Source organism: Physeter macrocephalus, chromosome 14 (genome assembly GCF_002837175.3).
Source record: "Physeter macrocephalus isolate SW-GA chromosome 14, ASM283717v5, whole genome shotgun sequence".
NCBI classification, from domain to species: domain Eukaryota; kingdom Metazoa; phylum Chordata; class Mammalia; order Artiodactyla; family Physeteridae; genus Physeter; species Physeter macrocephalus.
In genome coordinates, this window is record NC_041227.1 from 27,160,186 (window position 1) to 27,173,529 (window position 13,344).

Genomic DNA, 13,344 nt, shown 5'->3' on the forward strand with positions numbered 1-13,344 from the left:
TTAATTAACTTAATTAAATAATTCTTTAAAATATCTTGTAAGTTCTGCTCTAGGGTTCACATAGGCAGCACTCAGTCAGTAAGCCTCATATTGGTACTTCCTCTAAAAATAACTATTAAAACTTTCAGATATATGGAAAGGTCTAAAGAATGAGCCCATTTGCCTGCCACTAAGTTTAAAAATAAAAAATTACACACACACTAGAGTCCTCCATCTACTTCTCCCCAATTATGTTACCCACATAACTCTCACAAGTAATCACTCTCCTGAACTTTCCATTTCAACGTACATTTTAAAATGTATTGGCTTAAAGTTAAATAACAGTTTCTTGTTTTTTAAAATCACTCATGTATCTGAAGTTATATTCCCTTTTGCATGATAATGTAATTTTTTCCTCTCTCATTTACATTTGTTGATTCTCTGACATGTCGCATGCCACAGCTAGGGGTCCCGCATGCTGCAACTAAAGATCCCACACGTGGCAACGAAGATCCCACATGCCACAGCTAATACCCAGAGCAGCCAAATAAATAAATATTTTAAAAAATATATACGACTGAATAACAGGAGGGCACATTCGTGGAAGGGAATACTTAATATCATAAAAAAGATCAATCCTTCCTAAATCAATATGTAAATTTAATACAATCCTTATTTTTTAAATAATTAAGGCTGTGAATCAAGTCATATATATAAAGGGGTATTAATAACAGAATTATGTACACATGAAGAACTAGAAATACTCTAATTAGCCCAACAGTAGGGGATGTTGTAAGTAAGTTTATGGTACATACATGTGATTAGCTATTTTAAAGTCATTTTATTTTGAAAAATACCATATGCCATAGAGAATTGGTCATAAAATAATATTAAGCTAGATAATCAAGCTAAAACATATATAAAACTCAGAAACTTTGAAAGGAAATACATGAATATTTAACAGTCATTATCTTTAGGATGTGAAGTGACAGGTAATTTTTTAAACACTCTTCTATACTTTTTCACATTTTCTACAATGAGTAAGTAATACTTTTAAAATCAGGAAAGTGATTAATGTTATTTAAAGGAAAAAAAATGGATATTCCTGCTCTGAGGAGAGATTTAACCCACTATTTGCACATCTCCGTGTGTTTGTATCTTCTCCACGTGTAATTGTGTCGTTCTGTCCCAACACAAGGTGCTGATGGGCATGCCCTATGGAAGTATACCCAGAAAGACGGTGCCTCGGGCTGAGGAAGAAAAAGCCATGGATTTTTCCGTCCTTTGGGATTTTGAGGTACCATTGCCAACATGCCAATGCACTTCCATTTTGTGATTGTGGATAAGTGTGAAGTGTTTAATTATTGGAAAGCCAGTGCTTTAACCAAATGGGATCCTAGCACTGTGCAAAATGAGCTAGTCAACCATGTTCTCCTAGGCCCCCTTCGTGGGTCCTTTTATCACACACGCTGATAAATGTGACTTCCCCATGAGGCCACTGCTCCCTGCATTCTGCCAGATCTATGTAAGGCGATATTAGAGGATGGTTTTATCTCGGCATAACCACAGTAAGACCCCAGGGCTATTGCCAGTCCAGCCTTTCCCCAACCTTCACATGACATCTTCAACTGAATATCCTACCTGCTTCTCAAATCCAACAACTATCCAACCAAACCTACATCACTTTTTCCCATCTCCTTTATTGGACCCACCGTTCATACAGTCATTCAAGTCTGAAACCTGAAAGTCATCCCAAATTTCCTCTCCTCACCACCACCCCTTCACATCCAATCAATCACTAAATCTGAGCCTATCTACTAAACGTTTCTTAAACCTGTCTCCTTTTCTCCATCCCTCATACCTCTCCTCAAACCTCACTGTACCAGGACCACTGTCAGAATCTGCTACCTCTCCTCCCTGCCTTGGCTTGTCTCCTCAAATCTCCATTCCCTCTGCTGCCAGGTGACCTTTCTAAACTGTAAACCTGACCCTGTCACTCCCCACCTCCGATATTCATTTATTCTCACTCCCAGATGGAATAAAGCCCAGTGTTCTGAATTGGGTTTACAAAAGAATTGTTCATGACCTGGCTGCCCTCTACCTCTCCAGTCCCAGTCCCATGTCTGTCTAAGACCTCACACTTTATGCCCCAATATTATCAACTTTCGGGGAAGTCCAGTGCCTCCCTGCCTTTGCTCACGGTCCTGTGCCTGGAACATCCCTCCCTCTTTTTGGAATCCTCATACCCCCGTGCCTCTGGGGGCCTTGGTCTGCAGCTCCAAGGAGTTCCAGAGGCAGGAGGCCTGGCTCTGGTGGTTCAAGCAACACATCTTGCTGCTGCCATCTTTCACTCTCATAGTCAGATTCAAGACCCCTCAGAAATGTGTGAAAGTGAGTTGGAGTATTTTTCTAAGTCATTTGGAACAGGGGTGTTCCAAATAACTACTATACCACTAAGAATTACATACTACTACCACTATATGCTACTAATAAGAATTTCCTTTATTATTTATTTCACCCAAGGGCCCCTGTTGAAATGTCCTATCCACTCAAAACCAACAATTTACTCAGCAATAATCCCATGTTGTATTTGTTGTTGTTGCCAAGGATAAATTTTTATTTTTCAAGTAAAAATTAAAATTTTGGAAAACTTATATCCATCACCATGACAGTGGCAGTTTCTCAGTAGTTAAATACTTTTCTGATGAGATCAATGGAGATATTAACAGTGTGATTTTTTTTATATTGTATAAGAAATGTGTCAACATTTGGCATATGTTCATAACTCAGTGAACCATTACTTTCCAGATGACCAATACATGATGTTACAAAATCATGTGTGAGTAAAAGATCCCACATCTTGATAGTAAAAATAGAGCAATAGATTTTTAAAAACTATATTTTGAGATAATTTTAGACCTACAGAACAGTTGCATAAATAGTACAGAGAGTTCCCATATACCCTTCACCCATTCACCTTATGATAACATCTCATATACCCATAGAACAATTATCAAAACTAAGAAATTAATCTTGATACAATATTATTAACTAAAATATAGTATTTATTTGTATTTCACCAGTTTTTCCACTAATGTTCTTTTTCTATCCCAGGACCCAACTCACAATCTCACATTAATTTAATTGTCACATCTCCTTATTCTCCTCCAATCTGTGACTGTTCTCTGTCTTTCAGTGACCTTGACACTTTTGAATAGTGCTGGTCAGTTGTTTGCCCCTGAATTTGGGTTTGTCTGATGTTCTCTCATGATTGTATTAAGGTTATGCATTGTTGGGGAGGTAACGTGCCTTTCTCAGAGTGTCAAATCAGGGTTACATTATGCTGACCACTTGGTTAAAGTGATATCTACCAGAATTCTCTGCTGTAAAGTTAGTATTTTTGCCTTTTTAATTACTTAGTATTTGGGGGAGAGCAATGGATCTTAAGGTATGAAAAAGTTCATTATGTGATTCATATTCCACATTGCAACTAACCTTTAAGAAATAACTATTTTTTAAAAATTAATAAAAAAGAAATAACTATTTAGTTATTGGGTTGAGGTATGATATCAAAGAAGAAATAGCCACAAGTATATGAAAAAAAACTATTAAAATTTGGCTCCCCTGTCCAACTACATATCTGTGTGAGGCCAGAATAATACCCTGTTTTATATTCAGCAAAGACATAAAAGAAGTGCTAAAATTATAAGTTAATTTTACACCTAAATAATTATACCTAAAAGGTGTGCTAATTACACCTAAAGCCAATTATACCAAAAACCAAAACCAAAATGAAACTCGAAGCTCAGGTTAGATTGTGAGCCTTATCATATAGTTTTCTTTAGAAGTTTTGAAATACTGAGAAAGTTCACGGACTCTCTTCTAGTTCCAGAGTGTTAAATTAAGACCCTGGGCACGGGGTGGAGGGTGGAGGGGGAATTTGGAGCCGTGTGTGCATGTGCACACAGACACACACAGACACACACACACACACACACACACACACACACCCCTTATCCCTAATTTGTCCCAAATGTTAACAACACTCTCCTCACTGTGCTGTGTCTCCGTGCACTCTGTATAATGGAGAAATAGACAGGAGAAAGAAGAGGGGAGACGTGGAGACGGGCACAGACTCTGGAGCAACTGGGGAAGTGAAGGGAAGAACAGGAACATCGAGAACCCTTCCTTCCTCCCCTCCGGCTCCCGTCACACCCCTGAAAAAGAAACCCCAGGTCGATGGAAGCGTCCGATGACTGTCACGTTGAGCTTACAAACCCAGAGCATTTGGCTTTGCTTCCCCACAGGGCTACATCAAGTATTCTGCTCTCTTCTACGGCTACTACAACAACCAGAGGACCATCGGGTGGCTGAGGTACAGGTTACCCATGGCTTACTTCATGGTGGGGGTCAGCGTGTTCGGCTACAGCCTGATGATAGTCATTAGATCGTAAGTATGACCATCTCATTTACAGGCTTTTAATTTTCTTCCCACAAACAGCCCACTCCGGTGGCCACACTGTGCCTACTTACCTTCTTGTTGGGGATTTAGAGAGAAAACAAAGAAACAAATAAAGCAAATGCAGATTGTCATATGGTATATAAAAGACATAGACAGGGTAATGTGGGAAGTTCTGGGAAATGGGATAGAGTCCTTTAGAGGAGGCTGGGCACAGCACTTTAGACAAAGCAAGAGCGTGTGCAAAGGCCCTGAGGCAGCAAATATCCTACTGAGTCCCCAAAACTGTCAAAAAAAACAGTGTGGCTTGAAAGGGAACATGGTACCCATCAAGGAGACGCTGGAGAAGTTTGCAAGGCCTGTTTCTGTTTTCCCCAGAGCCCAGCTTCCTCAGAAAAACCCTCTGCTTCTCTGTCTAGCTGGCATGTGAGAACTGAGCTGGTGCCTACAAAGATACAATGAGGCTACACCAGTGTATATGGCAGTGAGTAACCTTGGTGTCCTCTCCAGCCCCAACTCTACTTGTCTCTGTGGTCAGAAATGGCTTTTTAATATGTCTGTGCCTCTTAATTCATGTTCTCTGAAGAAAAACTTTGGCCCAGTCCACGAACTGCCTTCTTCTAAGTCAGAGGACCCCAGTTAGCACAGGCTGTGCAGGGTGGGGACACAGTCTGTACACAGACCTGACCACCAGGCCCACTCACCCTTCAGCAGAGCCACAAGAGAAGAACAGGGCGCTGTGTGTGCACAGGAAACAGAGCGCCCTTGAATCCCGGCTAGAACCCCCGGAAATCGATGTGCGGGCCCAGCTGGGTTTTCTATCTCATCGTCTCAGGGGAAAATGCTGCTGTTTACAAGAGCCTGCCTGGCACAAGACAGTGACCACTAGGTGACATGTGGCTGCCCAGCTCTATCAATCAAAAGGAAAAAAAATAGGAGACAGGCGAGACAGGCTTGGTTGTATTCTTAGCCTTCACATTGCTATGTTTTTCCCTGCCAAATTTAAGGATATGGAATGTTTCTCTGTTGAACCAAAAAATTAACTAAGGCAACCAGGCCCCTGGAACAGAAAATCCCCAAAGCGGGACACATCAGATAGAGTCAGAGAGGGGCAACCCCACCCCCATTGTATCTGATGGAACCCCTGCCTGGGATTCCATGGTTCCCATGGGGCTGATCTCCAGGAAGCACAAAGAGAGTGATACCAACCAGGGTTCTAGGCTTCCTTAATCAATAGAAATTGACCAGAGGCCAGATGAGAAATTCAGGCAAGGCTTTACTGGGGCCACTGCTGCAGCAGTGGGGGAGCAAGAACAAACAGCAGGTTCCCTTGCTTGCTCGCTGAGGCGGGGAAAGCTTGTTTCTTATATGGGGTGAAGGTAGGGGCATGTCCAGGGGTCAGGCCAGAGGTGTGGCTTAGGTGTTTTGCCCATCCCTCAGGTGGTGTGTGCAGGCATGTTCAGTATCCTGCTTTTGCTCCCAATACCCTGTTTTTGCTCCTGGCTCTTCAGAAATGGCAGTTGGGATTTTTTTTTTTTTTTGTCTTTTTGTATCTTTTGGGTCCAGAATTTGCCCCAACTGTGCATGCACACAGTTATTTTTAGTCCCATATAGTTTCTTTGTATTTTGTAGCTCAAGGAGAGGTATGTCCAGCACTGCAGCAAAGGGTCCCAGGTCCCAGGCCTGTCTCAAGAGGATGAAGACAGGTAGGGTGAAATAGGGGGCTATCAAGGCAGGTCCAAGGTACTTTCCTCCGAGCTTGCTTAAGAAAAAGATGTGCGTATTATCTGGTTGTAGTACTAACCGCCTCAGGGCTTATTGAATTTTACATCAGAAAAATATGATTTTTATCCAAGAAAACAGATGAATTAGAAGGGGATATTCTCTGTGAGAATGAAGAGTTCTAAAACATTTGCAGGTGAGTCAAGCCACAAGAAATCAGACGTCAGGGTAGAAAACATGGTTAGTGTTTTCTGTACCCTGCAGACTCCTTGTTACGCAGTTGACACCATGTGTGCTCTCAGGGGACTCTGAATTTGGGGGGAAGGTGCTCTGGCTATCGGTAGCCTGATTCAAATCCATCTTGGCTCTTTCCCTTCACTGGATGTCTGCCATCTGTGCCCTAGACTAGCTTAGGCCAAGTTTCCCTTGGGCTGACACAGTAGACACAGGGGCAGACATAACAACAGCAGTGCACACCCTACAGGATGGCCGGTAACACCCAGGGCAGCACGAACGACGGGGAGAGCGATAACTTCACATTCAGCTTCAAGATGTTCACCAGCTGGGACTACCTGATCGGGAATTCAGAGACGGCCGACAACAAATACGCCTCCATCACCATCAGCTTCAAGGTAGTCTCTTCAGGGCCATTCCCACTTCCCCAGGGGAACTTTGGGTCCCTCCTGTCGTTGGGAGGCTTCTCCCAGCTGGGGCATGGGAAATAAGATCCCTGAGTAATTTGTGGTAAGAGCTTTACCAGAAGTGGGAGCATAGCTCTCAAGCCTTCAAGAAAGAATGCTCATGGCTGGTACCCACCATCTGTTTCTTAACATGGCAGAGAATCATGGAGCTGGTCCCTGGTTCTGCCTCTTTCCTCGTGGAACTGCTTTCTGCTGGAGGAAGTGAAAGGACACACTTGGGGCAGCTGTTCTCAACGTTTACACATGTTTGCATGATCTAAGGAGCATTAAAAATCTTCTGGGCCCCACCCCCAGAGATTCTGGTGTAATTGGTCTGGGGTGGGGTCCTGGCATTGGTTTTTTAAAAACTCCCCCAAGAATACCCACAAAAAGTTGAGAACCCTAGTTTGGGGGTGTGGGAATAAAGGAATCAATTAAGTGTACAACTCCACACTTAATTATCTTATTAATTTGTTCACAAGAGAGATATGAAGTGGCCTACAGAATATAGAATGAAAACAAGCCTGAGGGTGAGCAGATGAATGAAGGCAGAAGCACTGCACATCTCACTTTTCCCTCCATGACTGTAAAAACCATTCAGAGTTCTTATTTATTTATTTATTTATCTATTTATTTATTTATCTATTTATCTATCTATTTATTTATAACATCTTTATTGGAATATAATTGCTTTACAGTGTTGTGTTAGTTTCTGCTGTATAACAAAGTGAATCAGCTATATGCATACGTATATCCCCATATCCCCTCCCTCTTGTGTCTCCCTCCCTCCCACCCTCCCTATCCCACCCCTCTAGGTGTTCACAAAGCACCGAGCTGATCTCCCTGTGCTATGTGGCTGCTTCCTTTTTTTTTTTTTTAGATTCCATGTATATGTGTTAGCATACGGTATTTGTTTTTCTCTTTGTGACTTACTTCACTCTGTATGACAGACTCTAGGTCCATCCACCTCACTACAAGTAGAGTTCTTTTTTTTTTAATTGAAGTATATTTGATTTACAATGTTGTGTTAGTTTCTGTTGTATAGCAAAGTGATTCCGTTATACATATATATTCATTTTCATATTCTTTTCCTAGGTTACTACAAGATATTGAATATAGTTCCCTGTGCTATATAGTAGGACCTTGTTGTTTGTCTATTTTGTATCTGCTAATCCCAAACTCCTAATTTATCCCCCTTTTCTCCTTTAGTAACCATAAGTTTGTTTTCTATGTCTATGAGTCTGTTTCTGTTTTGTTAATAAGTTCATTTGTATCATATTTTAGATACCACATATAAGTGATATCATATGGTATTTGTCTTTCTCTTTCTGACTTACCTCACTTAGTATGACAATCTCTAGGTCCATCCATTATTTCGTTCTTTTATATGGCTGGGTAATATTCCATTGTGTGTGTGTGTGTGTGTGTGTGTGTGTGTGTGTACGCCACATCTTCTTTATCCATTCATCTGTCAATGGACCCTTAGGTTGCTTCCATGTTTTGGTGCTTATAAATAGTGCTGCAATGAACATTGGGGGGGCATATATCTTTTCAACTTAGAACTTTTGTCTTTTCCAGATATATGCCCAGGAGTGAGGTTGCTGGATCATGTGGTAACTCTATGTTTAGTTTTACTATTCTCCACAGTGGCTGCAGTTCCCACCAACAGCATAGGAGGGTTCCCTTTTCTCCACACCCTCTCCAGCATTTATTATTTGTAGACCTTTTAATGATGGCCATTCTGACAGGTGTGAGGTGATACTTCATCGTAGTTTTGATTTGCATTTCTCTGATAATTAGCATGTTGAGCATCTTTTCATGTGCCTGGTGGCCATCTGTATGTCTTAAAAACCATTCAAAGTTCTTGATTGTCCAATGCTTCTCCTGTCTGATCAGTCAGACTTTTTTACCCCAGGACCTTGCGGAGGTCAGATCTACACTGCAATGGTGCTTGGTTGTCTTGCCTTCTTCTCTCTCTTCTCTCCTGGCCCTTCTGGGAGGAGATGTGGGCTGCTGCCCACTGATACCAATCGTTGCCTACAGAAGGCAGGTACACCCACCAGGGACAGGGCTTGGGCTCAGCAACTCACTACATGGGTGTCATGAGCCCCAGAGTCAGCTTGGCAGTGGGTAGAGCAGGGAACGGGCTCAGTTCTCCTTCTCCTTCTCCTTCTCAGCAATGGGAAGCCTGTGGTGGAGTATCCAAGGGCAGGGTAGGGGTCAACAAGGGCTTTGACCCTTCCTTCGGGACTACTAGAGAGAGACAAAGAAGGTCAATGCCTGTGAAGCACTTTGAACATATGGGAAGGAGAAGGCTTCTCCTCTGAGTCTGTTAAAAACCACTTATATAACAGGACACATTTTGCAAGAACTGTGTGCATTAATGTATACTAACTGCCTGATGAGTTAGTTGAAACTGAAGCCGAACACAATAACTGTTAATTGATTGAAAAATCTCCTTCCTTCTCCCAAGGCAATAGAAATAAAAACAAAAATAAACAAATGGGACCTAATCAAACTTACAAGCTTTTGCACAGCAATGAAAACCATAAACAAAACAAAAAGAAAACCTGCAGAATGGGAGAAAATATTTGCAAATCGTGCAACCAACAAGGGCTAAATTTCCAAAATATACAAACAGTGCATACAACTCAACAGCAAAAAAACAAACAACCCTATCCAAAAATGGGCAGAAGACCTAAATAGACATTTCTCCAAAGAAGACATACAGATGGCCAATAGGCATATGAAAAGATGCTCAACATCACTAATTATTAGACAAATGCAAATCAAAACTACAATGAAGTACCACCTCACACGAGTCAGAATGGCCATCATTAAAAAGTCTACAAATAACAAATGCGGGAGAGGGTGTGGAGAAAAGGGAAGCTTCCTATACTGTTACTGGGAATGTAAGTTGGTGCAGCCACTATGAAAACAGTATGGACATTCCTCAGAAAACTAAAAATAGAATTACCATACGATCCAGCAATCCCACTTCTGTGCATATATCCAGACAAAACTAGAATTCAAAAAAGATACATGCACCCCTATGTTCATAGCAGCACTATTCACAGTAGCCAAGACATGGAAACAACCTAAATGTCCACTGATAGATGAATGGATAAAGAAGATGTGATACAATGGAATACTACTCAGCCATAAAAAAGAACAAAATAATGCCATTTGCAGCAACATGAATGCAACTAGAGATTATCATACTAAGTGAAGTAAGTCAGAAGGAGAAAGACAAACACCATATGATATCACTTACATGTGGAATCTAAAAAATGACACAAATGAACCTATCTAGGAAACAGAAAGAGACTCATAGACATAGAGAACAGACTTGTGGTTGCCAAGTGGGGGGTGGGGTGGGGGAGGAATGGAGTGGGAGGTTGGGGTTAGCAGATGGATGCTTTTATATATAGAATGGATAAACAACAAGGTCCTACCATATAGCACAGAGAACTATATCCAATATCCTATGATAAACCATAATGGAAAAGAATATTTTTTAAAAAGAATGTATATGTATATATATGTATAACTGAATCACTTTGCTGTACAGTAGTAATTAACACTGCATTGTAAATCAACTATACTTCAATTAAAAAAAAAATCTCCCAGGTACTTTGGTGTCTGGGAGACATCGTTTTCCATCCTGGCTCTGCCATATACTAATTGTGTCTTTCTATGAAAACTTAACTAATGCAGGATACAAGGTTAATAATAAAAAATCTCTTGTATTGGGGCTTCCCTGGTGGCGCAGTGGTTGCGCGTCCGCCTGCCGATGCAGGGGAACCGGGTTCGCGCCCCGGTCTGGGAGGATCCCACATGGCCGCGGAGCGGCTGGGCCCGTGAGCCATGGCTGCCGAGCCTGCGCGTCCGGAGCCTGTGCTCCGCAACGGGAGAGGCCACAACAGTGGGAGGCCCGCATACCACAAAAAAAAAAAAAAAAATCTTCTTGTATTTTTATACACTAGCAGCAAATAATTAGAAAAAAATTAATTCCCTTTTCAATAAAATGACATAAAGTACAAAAAATTCCAAGGAATATAGATTTAACAACAAAAAAAATGTGTGAGACGGCCTACACCAAAAAGTACAAAACATTGCTGAAAGGAATTAAGAAATTCTAAATAAATGGAAAAATATACTATGCCCATGGATTAGAACAGAGGTCAGCAAACTATGGCCCAGGGTCCAAATCCAGCCTGCTGCCTATTTTTGTAAATAAGATTTTATTGAGACAAAGTCATGCTCATTTATTTATATATTATCTATAGTTGCTTTCATGCTACAGTGACATAGTTGAGTAGCTATGAGAGAGACCACATGGCTTGCAAAACCAAAAATATTTGCTATCTGGTTTTTTAATAGAAAAAAACTTGGCCAGACTTTTTTATTAAAAAAGCCAGCCCCTGGCTTAGAAGACTTGATATTGGCCGAGTCAGGTGGCATATGGGATCTTAGTTCCCCGACCAGGGATCAAACCTGCACTGCCTGCAGTGAAAGTGCAGGGAAGTCCCAGAAGGCTCAGTATTTTTCAGATTCAATTCTAAACTCCTTGATCTATAGATTTAAAACAGTCCCCATTGGATACTGAAATCTCTCTGGGCATTAGTAGCTGTAACTGGTTTGTTGTTGGGATTAAGGATAACGGATGGTGAGTGTTTAGCACCACATCTAACACACACTAAGTATCCAGTAAATCTAAGCTTTGTCACTACATGTACCAAAGTAGAAGTAACAAGAAAAAAATGTAATTTTTTAAGATTCCTTTTTTCTTCCAGTTTTATTGAGATATAATTGACATACAGCACTGTATAAATTTAAGGTGTACAGCATAATGCTTTGACTTACATACATTATGAAATTATTACCACAATAAGATTAGTGAACATCCATCATCTCATATAGATACAAAATTAAAGAAATAGAAAAAAATATAGTTTTCCTTGCGATGAGAACTCGGGATTTACTCTAACAACTTTCATATATAACATACAGCAGTGTTAATTATATTTAACATGTACCTTACATCCCTAGTACTTATTTATCTTATAACTAGAAGTTTGTATCTTTTGACTGCCTTCCTCCAGTTCCCCCTCCATCCACCCCATCCCACACCTCTGGTAACCGCAAATCTGATCTCTTTTTCTAGAAGTTTGTTTGTTTGTTTGTTTGTTGAGTATAATTGATTTACAACACTATGTTAGTTCCTGTTATACAGCAGAGTGATATTTCTCTACAATTCAAAATGACCACCATGGTAAGTGTATTTATAATATGTCACCGTAAAAAGATATTACATAGTCATTAATTATATTCCCCACTTTGTACATTTCGTACTCGTGACATGTATTTTTCACCTGGAAGTCTCCCTCAGCTATTCAAAATGTATTTTCTTAAAGAAAAGAATTATCCATATACCACCCCCTCTGAATTCTTTCATTTCTGGAAATATAGAAAGTAGTAATCTCAAGGAACCCAACAACAATGGTTTCTTGTTATTATTCACATCTCATTTTCACACATCAAGGAATCAATAGTGGATGAACAAGAGAGTAACAAAGAAGAAAATGTCCATCTGACAAGATTTCTCCGTGTCCTGGCCAACTTTCTCATCATCTGCTGTTTGTGTGGAAGTGGGTACCTCATTTACTTTGTGGTGAAACGATCCCAAGAATTCTCCAAAATGCGGAACATCAGCTGGTATGAAAGAAATGAGGTGAGGAGGGCATCTCTGCTGAAGTGAATATTTCAGGAAAATACTGAAATTACCCTGGTTCCTATGCCATTCAGCTGAATTATTGAATTCTGGACTATAGGACTAATTTTTAAAAGTGAAATTTCATCGCTTATAAATCAATTGTCTAGTAATGCATGGGTGTGATTCTGGGCTTCCTTTTCTGTTCCATTGGTCTATTTGTCTATTCTTGCACTAACAACACACTGATAAACTATGGCTTTATAGTATGTCTTGATATCTGATAGAGTGAGTTCTCTCATCAAGATCCACAATAACACATGTTAAGGTTTTATTGTGCTTGCATTGAATCCATAAATCTCTCTTGGGAATTTGACATCTGTGGTAGTTGGCAAAAATAGCTACAAATTCTTCCCATCCTTGTATCCACATTTTTTTGCAATGTGATTTTCCAGCTCCTCCCATGAAGAGGTGGAATCTGTTTCCCCATCCCTTGCCTTAGTCAGTGAAACAGTAGCAACGATGATACAAGCAGACTTGAAAAGTGCTTGTATTTTGGAACTTGCTCTCTTGGGAACCTGAGACCTCCACCATGTGAATGATGCCCAGCTAGCCTCCTAAATGATGAGCGGCACATGGCCCAATTATCTCATCACCTTAGGTGACAGCAAATCCACCACCAGATGTGTGAATGACGCTGACCCCAAAGGCCACACCCTGCACCACACCCCTCTGCTGTTGGTTCTGTTCTGTGATCTGAGTTTCTGGCCTTCCAATGCTCCTGAGATGAG

At 40.8% G+C, this 13,344-nt stretch overlaps 1 protein-coding gene across 1 annotated transcript in view; it reads left to right on the forward strand.

Moving 5' to 3' along the window:
* Positions 1–13,344, forward strand: part of TMC2 (transmembrane channel like 2) — an 89,361-nt gene that overhangs the window by 43,610 nt on the left and 32,407 nt on the right. The window contains exons 8-11 of the mRNA XM_007127154.3: positions 1,178–1,276; positions 4,287–4,429; positions 6,645–6,792; positions 12,386–12,574. Of these exons, the coding sequence (XP_007127216.2) occupies positions 1,178–1,276; positions 4,287–4,429; positions 6,645–6,792; positions 12,386–12,574 (579 nt within the window). The remainder of the gene's footprint in view (positions 1–1,177; positions 1,277–4,286; positions 4,430–6,644; positions 6,793–12,385; positions 12,575–13,344) is intronic.